This window comes from Centroberyx gerrardi, chromosome 16, assembly GCF_048128805.1.
Source record: "Centroberyx gerrardi isolate f3 chromosome 16, fCenGer3.hap1.cur.20231027, whole genome shotgun sequence".
Taxonomy (NCBI): domain Eukaryota; kingdom Metazoa; phylum Chordata; class Actinopteri; order Beryciformes; family Berycidae; genus Centroberyx; species Centroberyx gerrardi.
In genome coordinates, this window is record NC_136012.1 from 10791544 (window position 1) to 10815360 (window position 23817).

Consider the following 23817-nt stretch of genomic DNA (forward strand, 5'->3'; position numbering starts at 1 on the left):
TGCCAACACCAGTAGAAATGCATGGTTCAGCACCACGGACAGCGACAACACTCGGAGGTTTTTTATGACTCATCCGTAGAATCACACTCTAAAACACACATTCTTCCAACACGATTACACGTCATTTATGATAGCATATTTTTAAAATATGGCTGTCGTGATGAAAATAAACCAGACGAAAAAGGCAGAATTAGATAGAAGCCAAACCAAAGTATCTTACCTCTCCAGATGTCCGTCTTCTGTCGGGGATCACTAGAGTATTCCCATTGCTGCCCGGGACAATAGTAGAACCTATACTCATTCTGGGTCCAACTAACATGTATCGTCTGTCTCCAGATCTGTACTGGATGCTGTGACACAGTGTCCCGTCATAATTTGTGTCTTGTAAATACTTGGACGAATAGTTTGTGGGTTTGGAACACTGCATTACAATCAAAACTATGATACTAATGAGAAAAAGTGCTGAAACTGAGCCCAACGTTATTATCAAATAAAACGTCACATTGTTCTCTTCCTCTTCTCTTGTTGTAGTTTTAACATCAGAAGCTGCAAAAGCCTCTTTGGGCTCCACGGCCTTGACAATCACAGTAGCTGTTGCTGAAAGTGAAACGTTCCCATTGTCTTTTACCAGTATGACCAGTTTATGCTCAGCCTCGTCTGTTTCTATGAATGACCGAAGTGTTCTTATCTGTCCTGTATAGCGGTCCAAAGCAAAGAGACTGTGGTCAGTCACTTCCTGCAGTGAAAATAATAACCAGCCGTTATATCCTATATCAGCGTCATAGGCTCTCACTTTAGTTACCAAATGTCCTGCGTTCACATTGCGGGGAATCTCCTCCACACCTTCAGCAGAACCGTTAGCGCTGACTGGATACAAAATGACTGGAGCGTTGTCGTTCTGATCCAGAATGAACACGTTCACTGTGACGTTGCTGCTTAGTGATGGAGTTCCAGAGTCTGAGGCAACAACGTGGAACTGGAATGTTTTCAAAGTTTCAAAGTCAAAACTTTTTAGTGCCAATACATCTCCATTTTCATGATTGATGTTTAGAAATGATGTCACTTTATTGTGATCACCTTCGTCTTTCTGAATATGGTACACAATCAGAGCATTATCTCCCTCGTCACGATCAGATGCACTTAAAGCAAATACAGACGCTCCTGGAGGGTTATTCTCAGTGATATAGAAAGTATAGGGGTTCAGTGAAAACTCTGGACTATTATCGTTCACATCAGATACAACAATGCTTAGTGTCTTTTCAGATGTTAAGGCTGGTTCACCTGCATCTTTGGCGACTATTGTTACATCGTAATTAGATTTGTTTTCTCTGTCGAGCTGTGCCTTTGTGACGACAGCGTACATGTTGTCTTGTATTGAAGGTGTGAGTGTGAAAGGGACGTCGCTCTTTACAAAGCTAATAACTTTTCCGTTTAGTCCAGAGTCCAAATCAGTAATGCTAATAAGTGCAACCGTTGTTCCTGGTTTAGAATCCTCTGAAATGGTGTTAGAAAGCGACGTCACTTCAATATCAGGTGCATTGTCATTGATATCCACAATCTGAATGGTAACACTTTTATCCGTCCTAAAAGGAAGGGCTCCCTTGTCAGATGCTTGGATGTCGATCTCATAACTGTCATCCACTTCAAAGTCTATGTGTCCTTTCACAGTTATTTCACCTGTGCTCGAGTCAACATCAAAGAGTTCGCGTACCTTACTATTTGCATTACCAAATGAATAGCTAACCTCCCCGTTTGAACCGTCGTCCAAATCGGTGGCGTTTACTTGTATGACTGTTGTGCCAATGGGCGAATTCTCATTTAGCGTTGCCGAATATACATCTTTTGTAAAAACAGGCATATTGTCATTCACATCTAAAACATCTACGAATATTTCTACAGTTCCAGTTTTGGGAGGTTTACCCCCATCCATTGCTGTGAGTAGCAGTTTATGACTAGTAGAGGCTTCTCTATCTAGCGGGCTTTGTAAATGCAAAATAGGGATTTTACCATCCTTGCCGCGATCTTTCACCTCTAACCGAAAATGATTATTGGGACTCAGCTTATACTGCTGGACAGAATTTACACCGCCATCTGGGTCGCGGGCAGCATGCAATTGAAATCTTGCTCCTGGTATGGTGGACTCTGAAATCTCAAGCCTTTTGTCTTTGTCTGGAAAACAGGGAGAATGGTCATTTACATCTAACACTTCGACTGCGACATAATGGATCTCCAGGGGATTCTCTAGCACGCTTTTAAGATTGATCAAACATACACTGGTCCGCTCGCATATTTCCTCTCGGTCTATATTACGGTTTAGGTAAAGTATCCCATCATTTTGGTTGATCTGGAAAAGGGTCTCAGTGGAGCCAGACACAATGCGAAATCCCCTATCTTTCAACATATTCAGATTTATTCCGAGATCCTTTGCTATATTCCCAACAGCAGTTCCTTCTTTGATGCCTTCCGATATAGAGTACCTTATCTGTCCTGACGCCTTGTCAAAAACCAAACCCAAAGCGAACACGAAGGCGACCCACTTCCAGGTTTGTCGCCATGACTCTTGTCCTCTTTGTTCCATGTTTTGGTTTAAAAGCATAACTCCAGCACATCTATTAAATGATAGAAACTGTTTGTATATCCATTAGTTGCGAGAACATCCACTCCTAATTGCAGTGCGCTTAGTTCATAACGAAGACCATCGTTGAAATCCTATTCAAAGGACAATGATGTTCTAGCCTGCTGAATGCTTGAGATGCGGACTCGTAGACATACGTATGATTACAAACTGATGCGAGGCGTTATTCTAGTTGGTTAGTGCCACCATGCGACTCTATCACACATAACACGTTTAGTTTTTTTTCTCAGCTCGAATTTAAAATAAAATCTTACAACCAAACAAATACAGGCAACAAGGTAACAAGTCCATTGGACTCACATAATAGAGTAATGATTAAATTATTGGCTATTTATTTTGGAAATCTAATATTTCACAACGAACTGCAACTACTTAAGCAAAATGTAGAGATAAAATAACCTATTCAGTGTAACAGCGTCATAGCAGAGCAGGAACTCTAATATTCATCGTGACAATCTACACAAAAATAAAAGTGATTTTGAAAATGAGTAAACCCATTATTTAAACAATGATTTTCCTTGCCACACAAGCGCAAATGTATATATTTTATCACAGTAGACAGTGAACAAAAGTTTACAATCTTGAGACTTGCCAGGTGTTCGGCTTTCAATCTGTCTGTTATAATTATTCTCTTAATCTACACACTGAACTTTTAATATTCAGAATATTTCTTACCTCTCCCTACAAGAAAGCATATGTTCAAAATAATTAAACAGTATTTACCTCTCCAGATGCCCGTCTCCTGTCCGGGACCACGAGAGTATTCCCATTGCTGCCCGGGACTACAGTAGAGCCTATACTCATTCTGGGTCCAACTAACATGTACCGTCTGTCTCCAGATCTGTACTGGATGCTGTGGCACAGTGTCCCATCATAATTGGTGTCTTGTAAATACTTGGACGAATAGTCTGTGGATTTGGGGCACTGCATTACAATCAACACGATGATACTGACAAGAAAAAGTGCAGAAACTGAGCCCAGAGTTATGATCAAATAAAAGGTAACATTGTTCTCTTCTTCAGCTTTAGTTGCACTTTTAACATCAGAAGCAGCAAAAGCCTCTTTGGGCTCCACAGCCTTGACAATCACAGTAGCTGTTGCTGAGAGTGAAACGTTCCCATTGTCTTTTACCAGTATGACCAGTTTATGTTCAGCCTCGTCTGTCTCCGTGAATGACCGAAGTGTTCTTATCTGTCCTGTATAGCGGTCCAAAGCAAAGAGACTGTGGTCAGTCACTTCCTGCAGTGAAAATAATAACCAGCCGTTATATCCTATATCAGCGTCATAGGCTCTCACTTTAGTCACCAAATGTCCTGCGTTCACATTGCGGGGAATCTCCTCCACACCTTCAGCAGAACCGTTAGCGCTGACTGGATACAAGATGACTGGAGCGTTGTCGTTCTGATCCAGAATGAACACGTTCACTGTGACGTTGCTGCTTAGTGATGGAGTTCCAGAGTCTGTGGCAACAACTTGGAAGTGGAACTTTTTCAGTGTTTCAAAGTCAAAACTTTTTAGCGCGGAAATTTTTCCATTATCAGAATTGATATTCAGGAAAGACGTTAGGTCATTTTGACTCCCTTCTCTAGCAATATGATAAGAAATGACTGCATTTTCATTCAAATCACTGTCCGATGCGCTTACAGAGAATATTGACGTGCCAGCGGCGTTATTTTCCATCATGTACAACTCTAACGGATTTTGGGAGAAATGTGGACTGTTGTCATTTACATCTGATATCTGAATACTCAGGGTTTTGAAAGTCGACAAGGGAGGCTCACCACAATCGGTGGCTCTTATTGTTATATCATAATGTGACACCACCTCTCGATCTAATATTCCCTTAGTGACAACTGAATAGATGTTCTCCTTATAAGAGGGTTTTAATTCAAAAGGCAGGTCTTCGGATATGCGTGAAATTATTTTGCCATTGACACCAAAGTCTTTATCTGTCACACTAATCAAGGAAATAACTGTGCCAGGCTTTGACTCCTCAGACACTGTATTTGAAAGTGATGTGACTTCTATTTCTGGTGGATTATCATTGACGTCTATTATCTTTATAATGACCCTGCACTCAACTGATAATGGAGGTGTTCCTTTGTCTGATGCTTGCACATCTAGTTTATAAACCTCGGCCTCCTCAAAATCCACTACTCCTTTGACTTTAATTTCTCCACTTACGCTATCCAATTCAAAAATGTCGTAGACTTTTCGTCTCAAGGTTTTGCCAAGACTGTATTCGATTTCGCCATTAGTCCCTTCATCTGGATCTATTGCATTCACTCTTGTAACAGCAGTGCCAACTGGGACGTTTTCTTGTATTGTAATTTGGTAAGTATCCTGACTGAACGTCGGACGATTATCATTAACGTCAAGGACAATAACTGAAACATTTAGTGTCCCTGATCCTTGAGGTTTACCTCCATCAACTGCTGTGACCAACAGCAAGTGTTTATTCGTTTGTTCTCTGTCTAATGACTTCTTCAACACTAAAAATGGTATTTTATCCTCATCGCTTTGACGAATATCTATTTCAAAGTGATCATTTGACGTCAATGTGTATGTGCGGATTGAGTTAATTCCGGCATCGGGATCACGAGCAGCGTGGAGTTGGAATCGCGTTCCAGGAGATGTATGTTCAGCAATTTCAAAGGTCTGCTCCTTTTCAGGAAAACGAGGGGAGTGATCATTTACATCAGTAATTTCTACAGCAACATAGTGTATTTCTAGAGGGTTTTCGACAATAATTTTTAGCTCCATTAGACATGCACTACTACGCTGACACAGATCTTCTCTGTCGATATTCTTATGGACATACAAGGCACCATTGTTCTGGTTTACCTCAAAAAAAGCGTCCTTAGATCCAGTGACAACGCGGAACCGTCGGTCAATCAAAGAAGTGACGTCGAGGCCAAGGTCCTTTGCAACATTTCCAACAACAGATCCCACTTTCACCTCCTCGGGAATAGAGTATTTTATCTGAGCCGAAGCCTGGTTTGCGAAATACAGCAGTCGAGACAAAAGAAAGAAAAAACGACAGTATTCCTTTACTCGACTTGGTCCGTCGTTCCCCATCGTTATCGTTATCTAGTATATAGATATTGCCACACACAAGCGCGTTATCACGATTATCAAATGTCTATGCCCAATAAAAAACCCTGCTCTATCGATTCGCATGCATCATTCAAATGCCTTCTCTTTTCGGGTGAAACACAAAGGCCCGGTAAGGGGAGGGACAAAGTACTTTATGGTTTCCCGATGCAACACTGACACCCAAAGGACTAAACTTTGGATGATTAAAACTCTTTAAAAAATGTCATACTTGAAATATTTTATTTGTAAGAAAATATACCGAGTGACATCTGAGCAGAAAAACAGCAGGCAGAACACATTGAAAGGCAAAACGACGTCACATATTTCAGCACCATGGACAAGGCAGCCAACTATAAAGCTGATCATCACCCCACACACACACACACACACACACACACTTGCAGAACAAATGCATATCAGCGAACACCACCAGGCGCACGGCTGGTAAAGAATGTTCTTTACCATAAGATAGATGTTCAATGTTCAAACTATTGCGTATATGATGAAGCAAAAGTGTTACCAAGTCAAAAGAGACAAAGGAACCTTGATTACCTGTGAGCACATGACATACCACTGTATGAAAAGTTTAAAATAAGTCTTACCTCACCAGATGACTGCCTCCTGTCGGAGACCACGAGAGTATTCCCATTGCTGCCCGGGACAACAGTAGAGCCTATACTCATTCTGGGTCCAACTAACATGTATCGTCTGTCTCCAGATCTGTACTGGATACTGTGGCACAGTGTCCCGTCATAATTCGTGTCTTGCAAATACTTAGAGGAATAGTCTGTGGGTTTGGAGCATTGCATTGCAATTAACAAAATTATACTGATGAGAAAAAGTACTGAAACCGAGCCCAAAGTTATGATCAAATACAATGTCACATTATTCTCCTCATCATCTTTTGCTGCACTTTTATCATCGGAAGCTGCAAATGCCTCTTTTGGCTCCACAGCTTTGACAATCACAGTTGCTGTTGCTGAGAGTGAAACGTTCCCATTGTCTTTTACCAGTATGACCAGTTTATGCTCAGCCGCGTCTGTCTCTGTGAATGACCGAAGTGTTCTTATCTGTCCTGTATAGCGGTCCAAAGCAAAGAGACTGTGGTCAGTCACGTCCTGCAGTGAAAATAATAACCAGCCGTTATATCCTATATCAGCGTCATAGGCTCTCACTTTAGTCACCAAATGTCTTGCGTTCACATTGCGGGGAATCTCCTCCACACCTTCAGCAGAACCGTTAGCGCTGACTGGATACAAGATGACTGGAGCGTTGTCGTTCTGATCCAGAATGAACACGTTCACTGTGACGTTGCTGCTTAGTGATGGAGTTCCAGAGTCTGTGGCAACAACACGGAACTGGAATGTTTTTAATGTTTCAAAGTCAAAACTTTTTAGCGCGGAGATTTGGCCGTTATCAGAATTGATATTAAGGAAAGATCTCATATCATTCTGGCCTCCTTCCCCTCTGACAATATCATAGGATATTGCAGCATTTTCATTCAAGTCATTGTCAAATGCACTAACAGATAATATGAATGCACCAGGTGCGTGATTCTCCACCAAATACAATTCTAGAGGATTATGTGGAAACTCTGGTTTGTTATCATTCACATCTGACACCTGAATACTCAGAGTTTTGAATGTGGACAGAGGAGGCTGACCACAGTCAGTAGCTGTTATTGTGATGTCATAATGTGACACGGTTTCTCTGTCCAATGTTTCTTTTGTCACTAATGAGTACATGTTCTCCTTAAATGAGGGTTTTAATTCAAACGGTAACTTTTCTGTTATGCTGCATATAACTTTTCCATTTAGGCCAGAATCAACATCGTTAACGCTAATGAGAGAAATTACCGTCCCATGTTTTGAATCCTCGGGGACCGCGTTGGAGATTGACGTCACCTCTATCTCTGGTTTATTGTCATTGACATCTTGAATCTTTATTATAACTCTACAATCCATTGTCATTGGCGGCTGGCCTTTGTCAGAAGCTTGAACATCTAACTTAAAAACTTCAATTGTCTCATAGTCAATTTGTCCGTTAACTCGAATTTCTCCCGTATTTCTGTCTATAGTGAATATATTTAAAATTTTGGGGTTCATGTCACTTCCAAAGGCATACTCGACATCACCATTCGTTCCCTCATCCAAATCTGTTGCTTGGACTTTTATTATAACAGTACCAATAGCGACATTTTCTTGTAACATCACTGAGTAAATCTCTTTGGAAAACATTGGTCTGTTATCATTGATATCAAGAACTCTTATGGTAAGACTGAGATTTGCTGATTTTTGTGGGTTCCCTCCATCTATAGCTGTAAGAATCAAGCTATGATTTGCTTGTTGTTCTCTGTCCAATTGCCTCTGTAGGACTAAGAACGGGGTTTTGTCCTCTCCCCTATCTCGGATTTCGAGTTGAAAATTAACGTTTTCATTAAGTTTATAATGCTGGACGGAATTGATTCCAACATCTGGATCACGGGCAGCTGGTAATTGAAATCGTGCTCCTGGTAAAGTGGTTTCTGCTATTTCTATTACCTTTTCTCTCTCGGAAAAACTTGGTGCATGGTCATTAGCATCCGTTATTTCCACACTGACATAATGAATTTCAAGTGGATTTTCAACAACAATTTTCAGATCAACCAAGCAAGCATCATTGCTGTCACAGAGCTCTTCTCGGTCGAGAGTCTTATGCACGTACAAAACTCCATTGTTCGGGTTTACCTCAAATAGCGACTCCTTAGATCCAGACACGATACGAAAACGCCTTTCTATCAAGGTACTAATATCAAGTCCCAAATCCTTAGCAACATTTCCGATCACAGATCCCACTTTAAGCTCTTCTGGAGTCGAGTATCTTATCTGAGCTGAAACCAGTTCACCGAAGAACAGCAGCAGAAATAAAAGCAGAGCACCGAAAAAGGACATCATTCTGCCTCGTTGTCCTTCGCCCTCTTTAGTATGATAATTAAAATGCATCCACAAATAGGTCTATGAGTAAAAATCACTTCAACTGACCATGAGGTGATATTTCATAAGACCAGATTTGCAAAAATAAAATACATATCCAACGCAAAAACCATGTCTTGATTTCCTCGTCTTCCTTTGAGGTGAACAAAAAGCTAAGAGAGGGGCAGAGCTTACTCTGAAGGCTAAGCCATTCCCTACTGTAACACTGACACCATGTGGACCAATCTATGTTAAATATTGCATAAATGACAAAGCTAAATACTTTTAAATGTTTCTTTAACAACAGCTTACTCGTGCATGTTCTGCTTGAAAACTACAGAACAGGTGCGTATCAGCACCACGGACAGCGAACACCAGCAGGCGCACGGACAGTCTTCTTTACCAAAGAATAAATATTAAGTGGTCAAACTATTGCGTACATGATGAAGTGAAAACTGTTATCAAGTCAAAAACAACGAGGGAACATTGATTACCGGTAAGAATATGACAAAGCACTGTATGAAAAGTTTAAAATAAGTCTTACCTCACCAGATGACTGCCGCCTGTCTGAGACCACGAGAGTATTCCCATTGCTGCCCGGGACAATAGTAGAACCTATACTCATTCTGGGTCCAACTAACATGTACCGTCTGTCTCCAGATCTGTACTGGATGCTGTGGCACAGCGTCCCGTCATAATTCGTGTCTTGCAAATACTTAGAGGAATAGTCTGTGGGTTTGGAGCATTGCATTGCAATTAATACAATGATACTGATGAGAAAAAGGACTGAAACCGAGCCCAAAGTTATGATCAAATACAATGTCACATTATTCTCCTCTTCATCTTTTGCTGCACTTTTAACATCGGAAGCGGCAAAAGCCTCTTTGGGCTCCACAGCTTTGACAATCACAGTAGCTGTTGCTGAGAGTGAAACGTTCCCATTGTCTTTTACCAATATGACCAGTTTATGCTCAGCCTCGTCTGTCTCTGTGAATGACCGAAGTGTTCTTATCTGTCCTGTATAGCGGTCCAAAGCAAAGAGACTGTGGTCAGTCACTTCCTGCAGTGAAAATAATAACCAGCCGTTATATCCTATATCAGCGTCATAGGCTCTCACTTTAGTCACCAAATGTCTTGCGTTCACATTGCGGGGAATCTCCTCCACACCTTCAGCAGAACCGTTAGCGCTGACTGGATACAAGATGACTGGAGCGTTGTCGTTCTGATCCAGAATGAACACGTTCACTGTGACGTTGCTGCTTAGTGATGGAGTTCCAGAGTCTGTGGCAACAACACGGAACTGGAATGTTTTTAATGTTTCAAAGTCAAAACGTTTTAGCGTGGAGATTTGGCCGTTATCAGAATTGATATTAAGGAAAGATGTCATATCATTCTGACCTCCTTCCCCTCTGACAATACCATAGGATATCGCAGCATTTTCATTCAAGTCATTGTCAAATGCACTAACAGATAATATGTATGCACCAGGTGCGTGATTCTCCACCAAATACAATTCTAGAGGATTATGTGGAAACTCTGGTTTGTTATCATTCACATCTGACACCCGAATACTCAGAGTTTTGAATGTGGACAGAGGAGGCTGACCACAGTCAGTAGCTGTTATTGTGATGTCATAATGTGACACAGTTTCTCTGTCCAATGTTTCTTTTGTCACTAATGAGTACATGTTCTCCTTAAATGAGGGTTTTAATTCAAACGGTAAATTTTCTGTCACGGTGCATATAACTTTTCCATTTAGGCCAGAATCAACATCGTTAACGCTAATGAGATAAATTACCGTCCCATGTTTTGAATCCTCGGGGACCGCGTTGGAGATTGACGTCACCTCTATCTCTGGTTTATTGTCATTGACATCTTGAATCTTTATTATAACTCTACAATCGGTTGTCATTGGCGGCTGACCTTTGTCAGAAGCTTGGACATCTAACTTAAAAACATCAATTGTCTCATAGTCAATTTGTCCGTTAACTCGAATTTCTCCCGTATTTCTTTCTAAAGAAAATACCTGTAATACCTTCGAGTTAATATCACCTCCGAAGGCATACTCGACAACCCCATTAGTTCCCTCGTCGACATCCGTTGCTTGGACCTTTATTACAACAGTACCAATAGCAACATTTTCTTGTAACATTACTGAATAAACCTCTTTAGAAAAAATGGGTCTGTTATCATTGTTATCAAGAACTCTTATGATAAGATTGAGATTTGCTGATTTTTGTGGGTTCCCTCCATCTATAGCTGTAAGAATCAAGCTATGATTTGCTTGTTGTTCTCTGTCCAACTGCCTCTGTAACACTAAGAATGGAATTTTGTCTTCTTCCCTATCTCGAACATCGAGATGAAAATTAACGTTTTCACTAAGTTTATAACGCTGGACGGAATTTATTCCAACATCTGGATCACGGGCAGCTGGTAATTGAAATCGTGCTCCTGGTAAAGTAGTTTCTGCTATTTCTATTACCTTTTCTCTCTCGGAAAAACTTGGTGCATGGTCATTAGCATCCGTTATTTCCACACTGACATAATGAATTTCAAGTGGATTTTCAACAACAATTTTCAGATCTACTAAACAAGCACCACTTCTGTCGCACATCTCTTCTCTGTCGAGATTCTTATGGACATACAAAACCCCATTGTTCGGGTTTACCTCAAATAGCGACTCCTTAGATCCAGACACGATACGAAAACGCCTTTCTATCAAGGTACTAATATCAAGTCCCAAATCCTTGGCAACATTTCCAATCACAGATCCCACTTTAACCTCTTCTGGAGTAGAGTATCTTATTTGAGCTGAAACCAGCTCACCGAAGCACAGCAGCAGAGAGAAAAGCAGAACATCCGAACAGGACACCATTCTGCCTCGTTGTCCTTCGTCCCCCTAAGTATAATCATTAAAAACGCAACCATAAATATGTTTTCCACTCAAAAATATCTCCAGTTTCCCGTCAGGCAATATTTAAAAATTCCAGGTTTGTAAGATATATATCCAACTCCAAAATCACGCCTCGTTTCTCCTTTGAGCTGAACAAAAAGCTAAGAGAGGGGCAGAGCTTATTCTAAAGGGTAAGGAATTCCCTACTGTAACACTGACATCATGTGGACCAATCTATGTTGTAATTTAGCATGGCAAAAGTAAGAGAGTTTGAAATATATTTATTTTTCAACAGAAATATCGTGTACTGGGCTCTACTTCTATATAGCAGAGATCAAACGCATTTCAGCACCTCGGACAACGAACATCAACGGGGCAAAGACACACTGCTTTACGTTTCACGAAAAGCTTTACCATAGCTTTAAGTTTGACCATTCAAGCTACTCTTGTTATGGTGGAACGAAAATATCGCCACAGAGCCAACAGCACAGAAGGAAACTTGATTGCTTGTCAACATGTACCATGCCACTGTAAATTAAAAGTTTAAACATTGCTTACCTCTTCAGACGTACATCTCCTGTCGGGGACCACGAGGGTATTCCCATTGCTGCCCGGGACTATAGTAGAACCTATACTCATTCTGGGTCCAACTAACATGTACCGTCTGTCTCCAGATCGGTACTGGATGCTGTGGCACAGTGTACCATCATAATTCATGTCTTGTAAATTCTTGGACGAATAGTCTGTTGGTTTGGAGCACTGCATTACAATCAACACGATGATACTGATCAGAAAAAGTGCTGAAACTGAGCCCAGAGTTATCATGAGATAAAATGTAACATTGTTTTCTTCTTCAGCTTTTGTTGCACTTTTAACATCAGAAGCTGCAAAAGCCTCTTTCGGCTCCACAGCCTTGATAATCACAGTTGCTGTTGCTGAGAGTGAAACGTTCCCATTGTCTTTTACCAGTATGACCAGTTTATGCTCAGCCTCGTCTGTCTCTGTGAATGACCGAAGTGTTCTTATCTGTCCTGTATAGCGGTCCAAAGCAAAGAGACTGTGGTCAGTCACTTCCTGCAGTGAAAATAATAACCAGCCGTTATATCCTATATCAGCGTCATAGGCTCTCACTTTAGTCACCAAATGTCCTGCGTTCACATTGCGGGGAATCTCCTCCACACCTTCAGCAGAACCGTTAGCGCTGACTGGATACAAGATGACTGGAGCGTTGTCGTTCTGATCCAGAATGAACACGTTCACTGTGACGTTGCTGCTTAGTGATGGAGTTCCAGAGTCTGTGGCAACAACGTGGAACTGGAATGTTTTCATTGTTTCAAAGTCAAAACTTTTTAGCGCGGAAATTTCCCCGTTTTCATAATTGATATTAAGGAAGTTGGCCATTTTATTTTGTGCCCCATCAACTCTTGCAATATGATACAATATTGCTGCATTGTCGTTCAAATCAATATCAGAAGCGCTGACACAGAATATAGACGCACCAGGTGGATTATTTTCCGCTAAGTAAAGGTTAAGGGGATTTTGTGAGAATTTGGGGATGTTATCATTCACATCCGATACCTGAATGTTTAGAGTTTTTTCAGAGGACAAGGGAGGTGTACCACAGTCAGTAGCTGTTATTATGATGTCGTAATGAGACAACATTTCTCGATCTAAACTCTGCTTTGTCACTAAGGAGTACATGTTATCCTGAAATGATGGTTTCAGTTCGAATGGAACATTTTGTGAGAGACTACATATCACTTTCCCATTCATACCGGAGTCTTTATCGGTAACACTGATGAGAGAGATCACTGTTCCTGGTTTTGAATTCTCGGCAACTACGCTAGAAAGGGATGTAAGCTCTATCTCTGGCTGATTATCGTTGATATCTATTATTTTAATGATTACTCTGCAATCTTCAGTCAAAGGAGGCTGCCCTTTATCAGACACTTGCACATCTAGTCTGTATACATCTGTCTCCTCAAAATCAACTTCACCTTTAACCCGAATTTCACCACTGAGTGTGTCTAAATCAAATACTTTACGTTTGACATTTTTATCCCAAGAATACTCCAGATCACTATTAGAACCTTCATCCAAGTCAGTCGCGTTCACTCGAATAATAACTGTGCCAAGAGGGGCATTTTCTTGCAGGCTTACTGAATACGTATCCTGACTACATACCGGACGGTTGTCATTTGAGTCGAGAACATTGATAGTAATATTTAAGGTGCCTGATCTTTGTGGATTACCTCCATCACTTGCAGTAAGAACTAAACTGTGTTTAGACTTGAATTCTCTATCTAGCGGTTTTCTCAAAACTAAAAAAGGTATTTTATATTCATCCTCTCTCATCTCGATTTCAAAATGGTCATTCTGACTTAATTTATATAAACGGACAGAATTTCTCCCTAAATCTGGATCCTGCGCAGCCTGTATCTGGAAACGCTTCCCAAGCATTGTCTGTTCAGCTATTTCAAAATGCTGCATGTTTTCTGGAAAGAGGGGAGCGTGGTCATTTATATCAGTTATTTCTACACTAACATAGTGAATCTCTAGGGGATTTTCAACGACAATTTTAAGATTGATCAAACAAGCGCCCTTTCCATCACAGAGCAATTCTCTGTCGATATTCTTGTGGACTAGCAATGCTCCATTGTTCTGGTTTACCGTAAATAGATCGTCCCTTGAACCAGAAACAATACGAAACCGTCTCTCGGTCAAAGTACTGATGTCAAGTCCGAGATCTTTTGCAGCGTTCCCCACAACGGATCCCACATTTACTTCCTCTGGAACAGAGTATCTAATCTGAGCTGAAGCCTGGTGCTCCAAGCACAGCATCAGAGAGAAAAGCAGTACAACACACCAGTACTCCAATTTTCGCCTTTGTCTTCTGTCACCCATGGTTTAATGATATCCAACGTCGATCCCAATAAAAAAGCAGATAGTCCTTTAGTCAAATCACCAAAATGTTTTCATGCATCTTTCACAACAAAACTCAAACCGTAACAGTTGAATAATGTTCATCATTTTATATCCCGTTTAAAAGAGGTATTGCCGTCATCTTACTCGAGTAACAAAACAGTCCTATGAGGGGCAGGGCATAATCATAGAGCATGACTATAACCCATGTCACACTGACACCAAGTGGCGAGGGCCCTTGAAGCAAGTTGTCTACCTACTTATTAATAAACACGGAGTGTCCTGAAAAAAAAACCTAATAATATATAATAAATATGTCAAATAAAAGGTTTTGTACAAGAGAAAGAATAAAAGCAGTTATAACAGATGCAAACACCACTACATTCCACCGCACTCAATTCAGCACCACAAAGGTAGACAGCGACAGCAACACATTCTCTCCTCGACTACAAGACTGAGGTACAAGTGACTGTGAACATGACAATGAAACAAACTGTGACATCATATCATTCTAATTAAGCCTAATTAAACATACTACTGATAATTAGGAACAGATCCAATGTTGCCAGTTGAACGCCTATGCAGATGCATACCCTGCTTTAAAAATTCAAATAATTCTTACCTCTCCAGATGTCCGCCTCCTGTCGGGGACCACGAGAGTATTCCCATTGCTGCCCGGGACAATAGTAGAACCTATACTCATTCTGGGTCCAACTAACATGTACCGTCTGTCTCCAGATCTGTACTGGATGCTGTGGCACAGTGTCCCGTCATAATTCATGTCTTGTAAATACTTGGAGGAATAGTCTGTAGGTTTGGAGCACTGCATTACAATCAACACGATGATGCTGATGAGAAAAAGTGTTGAAACTGAGCCCAAGGTTATGATCAAATAAAATATTACATTGTTGTCTTCTTCATCTTTTGCAGCATTTTTAACATCAGAAGCTGCAAAAGCCTCTTTGGGCTCCACGGCCTTGACAATCACAGTTGCTGTTGCTGAGAGTGAAACGTTCCCATTGTCTTTTACCAGTATGACCAGTTTATGCTCAGCCTCGTCTGTCTCTGTGAATGACCGAAGTGTTCTTATCTGTCCTGTATAGCGGTCCAAAGCAAAGAGACTGTGGTCAGTCACTTCCTGCAGTGAAAATAATAACCAGCCGTTATATCCTATATCAGCATCATAGGCTCTCACTTTAGTCACCAAATGTCCTGCGTTCACATTGCGGGGAATCTCCTCCACACCTTCAGCAGAACCGTTAGCGCTGAGTGGATACAAGATGACTGGAGCGTTGTCGTTCTGATCCAGAATGAACACGTTCACTGTGACGTTGCTGCTTAGTGATGGAGTTCCAGAGTCTGTGGCAACAACTTGGAACTGGAATGTTTTCAGAGTTTCAAAGTCAAAACTTTTTAGTGCGGAAATTTGCCCATTGTCAGAATTTACATTAAGGAAGGATGTCATGTCTTTCTGTGCTCCGTTCCCTCTTACAATGTAATACGAGATCCCTGCATTTTCATTTAAATCTTTGTCGAAAGCGTTTACGGAGTATATAGAAGCACCGGGGGTATTGTTTTCTACCAAATATAATTCCAAAGGGTTCTGCCTAAACTCTGGGCTGTTATCATTCACATCGGATATTTCAATACTCAGAGTTTTGATGGTGGATAGAGGAGGCTCACCACAGTCAGTAGCTGTTATTGTGATGTCATAATGTGACACAGTCTCTCGATCTAAACGTCCCTTTGTGATGAGAGAGTACATGTTTTCCTGAATAGATGGTTTCAGTTCAAATGGAAAATTCCCCGAGATTGTACAAATAACTTTACCGTTGACTCCAGAATCTCTGTCCGTCACACTGATAAGAGAGATAACACTGCCGGACTTTGAATCTTCCGGTACTACGTTGGACAATGATGTGACTTCTATATCTGGCTTATTATCGTTCACATCTTTAATTTTTATGATAACTCTACATTCGGCCGTCCAGGGTGGCTGGCCTTTATCAGAAGCTTGAACATCCAGTCTGTAAACCTCAGTGTCCTCAAAGTCCACTATTCCTTTCACTCGAATTTCACCCGTGACGCTATCTAGCATAAATGTGTCATACACCTTTTGTTTTAATGTTTTGCTTAAACTATATTCAATCTCACTGTTAGGGCCTTCATCTAAATCCGTTGCATTGATTTGGATTACGACTGCACCAGGCGGGGCGTTTTCATCTAAAGTAACTGTATAGACATCTTTACTAAATATGGGACGATTGTCATTCGTATCAAGAACTGTGATAATCAAATTTAGGCTTCCAGATCTCGGTGGATTTCCTCCATCGGTTGCCGTTAATACCAACCGATGCTCTGTCTGCTGTTCCCTATCCAAGCTTTTCTTTAACAGAAGAAACGGTATTTTGTCATCATCACTGTCTCTAATTTCAATATCAAAATCATTGTCCGTATTTAGTTTATAGAAGCGAACAGAATTAATTCCACTGTCAGGGTCACGGGCTGCATGAATAGGAAATCGAGTACCCGCAGGGACATGCTCAGATATTTCAAGGAGCTGCTCCTTACCGTGGAAAGACGGAGAATGGTCATTTATATCAGTAATTTCCACTGCAACATAATGTATTTCCAAAGGGTTTTCAACAGCTATTTTCAAATTAATCGAACAGACACTGTTTCCGTGACAGAGCTCCTCTCTGTCTAGCATTTTATGGACATACAACACTCCATTGTCCTGATTTACCTGAAATAGAGCGTCATTGGAGCCAGACACGATACGAAATCGTCTGTCCTTCAAAGTAGTGAGGTCAAGTCCTAAATCCTTGGCAACATTTGCAACAACAGATCCCACTTTCACCTCCTCTGGAATAGTGTACTTTATCTGAGCGATGATACCTTTGCCGTAGCACAACAACAACAATCCAGCAACCAACCAGTACTCCATCCTGCGCCTTTGTCTCCCGTCTCCAATATGAAGCAAAAACATCGGCTTCTCTTAAATCAAATATAGTGATTCCTGTAGTCAGATAAGCATTTTGGTTTGATCCATGTTGACAATCGTAATTACAAGCCCCAACACGAAAAATACAAACTCATTATTAGACTCTATTTGTATTCCCGACTCCATCAGCTAGTGAAAAGGAAAAAACCTCGAGATGGGCTGGGCCTATAAAGAATCAAAACCAAAAGCATAATCTATGTCACACTGACACCATGTGGACTGTTGGTTCCAAACTCTTATGATGGCAACACATGGTTTGACATGTCATGCAGTAAGTTATAAAGGTTACATTCGCGTTTGAGGTAATGAAATCAATCCAAACGTCAATCAGACAAAAATAAATTGTTCATGAACAATGGTTATGACGAATTACATATCTCAGTATAGCTTTCCTATACACCCAAAATCAGTAGAGAGCATAGGAAATATTAAACATATGAATAATGCATTTTATGAACTATAAAATATGTAGACCACTGTCATAGAGGACAGGGAAAATTTCATAACTTTGACGGAACCACTGACGCACTTCTTCAGCAACAGCTTGAAATTATATTTCATTTTTACGGACACATATCTTCTGCTTATGCTAAGATGTTGCTTTGAAAACAATAAATATTGCTTACCTCTCCAGACGTACGTCTCCTATCGGGGACCACGAGAGTATTCCCATTGCTGCCCGGGACTATAGTAGAACCTATACTCATTCTGGGTCCAACTAACATGTATCGTCTGTCTCCAGATCTGTACTGGATGCTGTGGCACAGTGTCCCATCATAATTTGCATCTTGTAAGTACTTGGAGGAATAGTCTGTCGGTTTGGAGCACTGCATTACAATCAACACGATGATACTGATGAGAAAAAGTGCTGAAACTGAGCCCAGAGTTAACATGAGATAAAATGTAACATTGTTTTCTTCTTCAGCTTTTGTTGCACTTTTAACATCAGAAGCTGCAAAAGCCTCTTTGGGCTCCACAGCTTTGATAATCACAGTAGCTGTTGCTGAGAGTGAAACGTTCCCATTGTCTTTTACCAGTATGACCAGTTTATGCTCAGCCTCGTCCGTCTCTGTGAATGACCGAAGTGTTCTTATCCGTCCTGTATAGCGGTCCAAACCAAAGAGACTGTGGTCAGTCACTTCCTGCAGTGAAAATAATAACCAGCCGTTATATCCTATATCAGCGTCATAGGCTCTCACTTTAGTCACCAAATGTCCTGCGTTCACATTGCGGGGAATCTCCTCCACACCTTCAGCAGAACCGTTAGCGCTGAGTGGATACAAGATGACTGGAGCGTTGTCGTTCTGATCCAGAATGAACACGTTCACTGTGACTTTGCTGCTTAGTGATGGAGTTCCAGAGTCTGTGGCAACAACGTGGAACTGGAATGTTTTCAGTGTTTCAAAGTCAAAACTTTTTACCGCGGAAACTTGCCCATTGTCAGAATTGATATTAAGGAAGGATGTCATGTCATTATTTGCTCCATCCCCTCTTACAATATGATAGGAGATTGCTGCATTTTCATTTAAATCTTTATCAGAAGCACTCATAGAAAATATAGGATCGCTGGGGGCGTTATTTTCAATCAAATAAAGCATAAAGGGGTTCTGGGTAAATTCTGGGCTGTTATCATTCACATCTGACACCTGAATGCTGAGAGTTTTAAACGTGGACAGAGGAGGCTGACCACAGTCAGTGGCTGTTATTGTGATGTCATAGCGTGATATAAGTTCTCGGTCCAATCGTTGATTATTAATTAAAGAGTATATATTGACTTGAACTGAAGGTTTTAATTCAAAGGGCACATCATCAGTGAGATTGCATATTACTTTGCCGTTTAAGCCAGAGTCTTTATCAGTCACGCTAATGAGAGAAATCACAGTTCCAGGACTTGAGTCTTCAGAAACCATGTTAGAGAGCGATGTCACCTCTATTTCAGGTTCATTATCATTCACATCTTTCACCTTGATTATAACCCTACATTCAGAAGTCATGGGAGGCTGTCCTTTATCAGATGCCACAATATCGGCTCTAAAAGTTTCAGAATCCTCGAAATCAATTTCGCCCTTTACTGAAATTTCACCAGTTTTAGAATCTAAAGTAAAAGTATCATACACCTTTCTTTTCAAGTTTTTAACGAAAGCATACGTTACCTCGGAGTACAGCCCATCATCCAAATCAGTAGCATTAACTTTAACCACAAAAAAACCCTTTGCCACATTCTCCTGTATAGTTACTAAATAAACGTCTTGGCTGAATACTGGCCTGTTGTCATTGTTATCAAGAACAGTTACTGTAATGTTAGCATGCCCTGATTTTGCAGGGTTCCCGCCATCGATGGCTGTCAAAACCAAATAATGTTTACTCTCCCGTTCTCTGTCAAGGGATTTGCGCAGTTTTAGAATCGGAATTTTTCCTTCATCGCCACTGTCTCTCATCTCGATTTGAAAATGTTCGTTTGGGCTTAACTTGTATAAATTCACTGAATTTGTCCCAGAGTCGGGGTCACGGGCAGCTTGTAGTTGGAAACCTGTTCCAGGAAGTGTAGACTCAGCTATTTCTATAAATTGGTCTTTCTCAGAGAAAGTGGGAGAATGGTCGTTGACATCAGTGATTTCCACACCAACATAGTGAATTTCGAGAGGATTTTCTAAAACAATTTTGAGATCCATCATGCATACCCCGTCACTATCACAGATTTCCTCTCTGTCGATATTCTTAAGAATGATCAAGGCTCCATTGTTCTGATTTACCTGGAAAATATCATCCTTAGATCCAGACACTATACGAAATCTTCTCTCCATCAAAGCACCGATGTCAATACCCAGGTCCTTCGCAATATTTCCAACAACGAATCCGACTTTTACTTCCTCTGAAATAGAGTATCTTAACTGAGCCGAAATCTGCTCCGAGAAGCACAACAGTAGAGAGAGACGCAGTGCAAACCACCAGTACTCCATTCTGGGTCTTTGTCCTCCGTCACCCATCATTGATCCAAAGACACGCAGACTCTCCTTATAGCAAGTATAGTAATCCCTGCAGTCAAACAACCAGGTAAACCATCACTAAATCATTTCGAAAACGATTATTAGAGGCCAATTCGTGGGAAATACGGAAAATCTACCATAATCATACGTTCTTTTTGTGATGTCTACACTCGACCAATGGGGAGAATACCGAGAGGGGCAGGGCTTATAAAGCGTCAAGACTACAACCATAATTTATTTCACACTGACACCATGTGGCATGTGAAGTGCACAACAATTAAACGAGAGAGCCACGGTTTTCTTAAATCCATTTCCTACATCACATATAAGTCAAAGTTTCTACATATGAATAGTCGTTGAGAACGAAACTGGGGAATATGTTGAACCAAGTTTCGGTCAAACTTCTTACCATTAGACTGCAAGAGAAATTTGATAACACATACTAATACATGACATGTTGCTTCATATCACAAAACATAAAAAAAAAGATTCCCCCTTCGAAAAGATAACTCACAATGTAAGAAACCATATAATGGCGTATCCTTGCAGGCTGCGGTAGCAGAAAAGATCGAATTCAGCACTATAGTCAGCGACCACAACGGCTTAGACTTCCCCTGAGGCACAGGCACAACACTGCTGTCTGACTGTTTATCTCCTCTTAATTAAGTAGGGTAATACTTTATGATTAATAATGGTTTACTTGACATAAGACCGGTGTACAATAAGTCTACAATCCATAGTCAAAATATTTTCAGCACCACGGAGAGTCAATATTATCAACTGTAAATCGGTCTACTAGCCCAATTTTGTGACATCGATTTATTTCTCCTTTCAAAATAATATAACTGCATATTAAACAATCAGATTCAACACAATGAAATCATCAAAATAATACAACAATAAAAAAAACGCCAAATTTGTTTTAATCCAAACATTACTTACCTCTCCAGATGCCCGCCTCCTGTCGGGGATCACTAGAGTATTCCCACTGCTGCCCGGGACTATAGTAGAGCCTATACTCATTCTGGGTCCAACTAACATGTACCGTCTGTCTCCAGATCTGTACTGGATGCTGTGACACAGTGTCCCATCATAATTCGTGTCTTGTAAATACTTAGATGAATAGTCTGTGGTTTTAGAGCACTGCATTACAATCAACACGACGATACTGACGAGAAAAAGTGTTGAAACTGAGCCCAAAGTTATTATCAGATAAAAAGTAACATGGATTTCTTCTTCATCGTTTGCTACACTTTTAACATCAGAAGCTGCAAAAGCCTCTTTGGGCTCCACGGCCTTGACAATCACAGTTGCTGTTGCTGAGAGTGAAACGTTCCCATTGTCTTTTACTAGTATGACCAGTTTATGCTCAGCCTCGTCTGTCTCTGTGAATGACCGAAGTGTTCTTATCTGTCCTGTATAGCGGTCCAAAGCAAAGAGACTGTGGTCAGTCACTTCCTGCAGTGAAAATAATAACCAGCCGTTATATCCTATATCAGCGTCATAGGCTCTCACTTTAGTCACCAAATGTCCTGCGTTCACATTGCGGGGAATCTCCTCCACACCTTCAGCAGAACCGTTAGCGCTGACTGGATACAAGATGACTGGAGCGTTGTCGTTCTGATCCAGAATGAACACGTTCACTGTGACGTTGCTGCTTAGTGATGGAGTTCCAGAGTCTGAGGCAACAACTTGGAAGTGGAATGTTTTCAGTGTTTCAAAGTCAAAACTTTTCAGCGCAGAAATGTGACCATTATCTGAATTGATATTCAAAAAAGATGCCATATGATCGTGACTCCCTTCCCGTCTGACTATATGATAAGATATTGCCGCATTTTCATTCAAGTCTTTATCAGAAGCGCTAACAGAGAAAATTGATTTACCCGGGTCGTTATTTTCTAGCAGGTAAAGTTCGACTGGATTATGCAAGAATTCTGGGCTGTTATCATTCACATCTGATACGTGAATAGTCAGAGTTCTGAATGTGGACAGAGGGGGCTGACCACAGTCAGTAGCTGTTATTGTAATATCATAATACGAAACCAACTCTCTATCTAAGCGTTGTTTCAAAACTAAGGAGTAAATATTATCTTGAAATGATGGTTTTAACTCGAATGGCACATCCTCTGAAAAACTACATATAACTTTGCCGTTCATGCCGGCATCTTGGTCTGTAATACTAATTAGAGAAACAACAGTACCCGGCTTTGAATCTTCAGATATCATATTCGATAGGGATGTCACCTCTATTTCAGGTTTGTTGTCATTTACATCGAGTACTTTGATGATTACCATGCAGTCCGTACTCATTGGAGGTTGTCCTTTGTCCGTGGCATGGACGTCTAACTTATAAACATCAACATTCTCAAAATCAATGTGGCCTTTAACTCGAATTTCACCCGTGGTTTCATCTAAACGAAACATATCATATGTTTTGGGGTCAAGTTGACTACCGAAAAAATATTCAATATCTCCATTTACACCATCGTCCTCATCAGTTGCCTTAACTTGTATCACAATTGTTCCAACCTCGACATTTTCAGATAATGTTATGGAGTATACTTCTTGGCTAAATATAGGATGGTTGTCATTTGAATCAAGAACGGTGACTGTGACATTAAGAGTCCCTGATCTCGGTGGACTTCCACCGTCAACTGCTGTCAGAGTTAGTTTGTGCTCAGACTGTTTTTCCCGATCCAGAGACTTTTGCAAAACTAAGAATGGTATCTTGTCATCTCCTCTCTCTCTAATCTGCATATTAAAATGTTCGTTGTGGTTTAATTTATACACACGCACAGCGTTGACGGCAACATCTGGATCCCGTGCTGCAGGTAATTGGAAACGCTTGCCAGGGAGAGTGGACTCGGGTATTTCTAATAATTTCTCTTTCTCTTGAAAACTGGGTGAATTATCATTTACATCGGTGATCTCTATCCCCACATAATGTATTTCCAAAGGGTTCTCGACCACCATTTTTAGGTTCATTAAACATGGCGCACTGCTATCACAGAGCTCCTCTCTGTCTATATTCTTATGGACATACAAGACGCCATTGTTCTGGTTTACTTCAAACTGAGCATCTTTAGTTCCAGAAACAATACGAAGCCGTCTTTCCTCCAATGAACTGATGTCCAGTCCCAGATCCTTGGCAACATTTCCAACAGCGGATCCCACTTTTACTTCCTCTGGAATAGAATATTTTATCTGAGTTGAAACCGTCTCCAAACAGCTGAGCAACACAGAAAGACGCAGAGCAAACCACCACTCTATTCTCCGTCTTTGTCCTCCGGCTCCCATCGTTACAGTACTATTCAAATATATATCCAGAC

The 23817-nt window shown here is 40.8% G+C and overlaps 4 protein-coding genes and 3 pseudogenes across 4 annotated transcripts; all 7 read right to left on the reverse strand.

Moving 5' to 3' along the window:
• Window positions 1-190: 190 nt before the first annotated feature.
• Window positions 191-2578, reverse strand: LOC139923612 (protocadherin beta-15-like). Its single transcript, XM_071914415.2, has one exon. It carries the CDS (start codon window positions 2576-2578, stop codon window positions 191-193), a length of 2388 nt encoding a protein of 795 aa, XP_071770516.2.
• A 765-nt stretch (window positions 2579-3343) lies between these two features.
• Window positions 3344-5713, reverse strand: LOC139923611 (protocadherin alpha-3 pseudogene; annotated as a pseudogene).
• Window positions 5714-6279: 566 nt separating this feature from the next.
• Window positions 6280-8661, reverse strand: LOC139923610 (protocadherin alpha-8 pseudogene; annotated as a pseudogene).
• A 511-nt stretch (window positions 8662-9172) lies between these two features.
• On the reverse strand, window positions 9173-14479 carry LOC139923608 (uncharacterized). The gene is made up of 2 exons (XM_071914411.2): window positions 12134-14479; window positions 9173-11581 (listed from the first exon to the last, which is right to left on the reverse strand). Exons 1-2 carry the CDS (start codon window positions 14477-14479, stop codon window positions 9173-9175), a joined length of 4755 nt encoding a protein of 1584 aa, XP_071770512.2.
• A 625-nt stretch (window positions 14480-15104) lies between these two features.
• LOC144542408 (protocadherin alpha-4 pseudogene) lies at window positions 15105-17486 on the reverse strand (annotated as a pseudogene).
• Window positions 17487-17700: 214 nt separating this feature from the next.
• Window positions 17701-20488, reverse strand: LOC139923607 (protocadherin alpha-3-like). The gene is made up of 2 exons (XM_078289007.1): window positions 18128-20488; window positions 17701-17736 (listed from the first exon to the last, which is right to left on the reverse strand). The coding sequence occupies exons 1-2, from the start codon at window positions 20486-20488 to the stop codon at window positions 17701-17703; spliced, it is 2397 nt and encodes a 798-aa protein (XP_078145133.1).
• A 215-nt stretch (window positions 20489-20703) lies between these two features.
• On the reverse strand, window positions 20704-23785 carry LOC139923606 (protocadherin alpha-8-like). Its single transcript, XM_071914409.2, has 2 exons — window positions 21431-23785; window positions 20704-20709 (listed from the first exon to the last, which is right to left on the reverse strand). The coding sequence occupies exons 1-2, from the start codon at window positions 23783-23785 to the stop codon at window positions 20704-20706; spliced, it is 2361 nt and encodes a 786-aa protein (XP_071770510.2).
• Window positions 23786-23817: the final 32 nt, after the last annotated feature.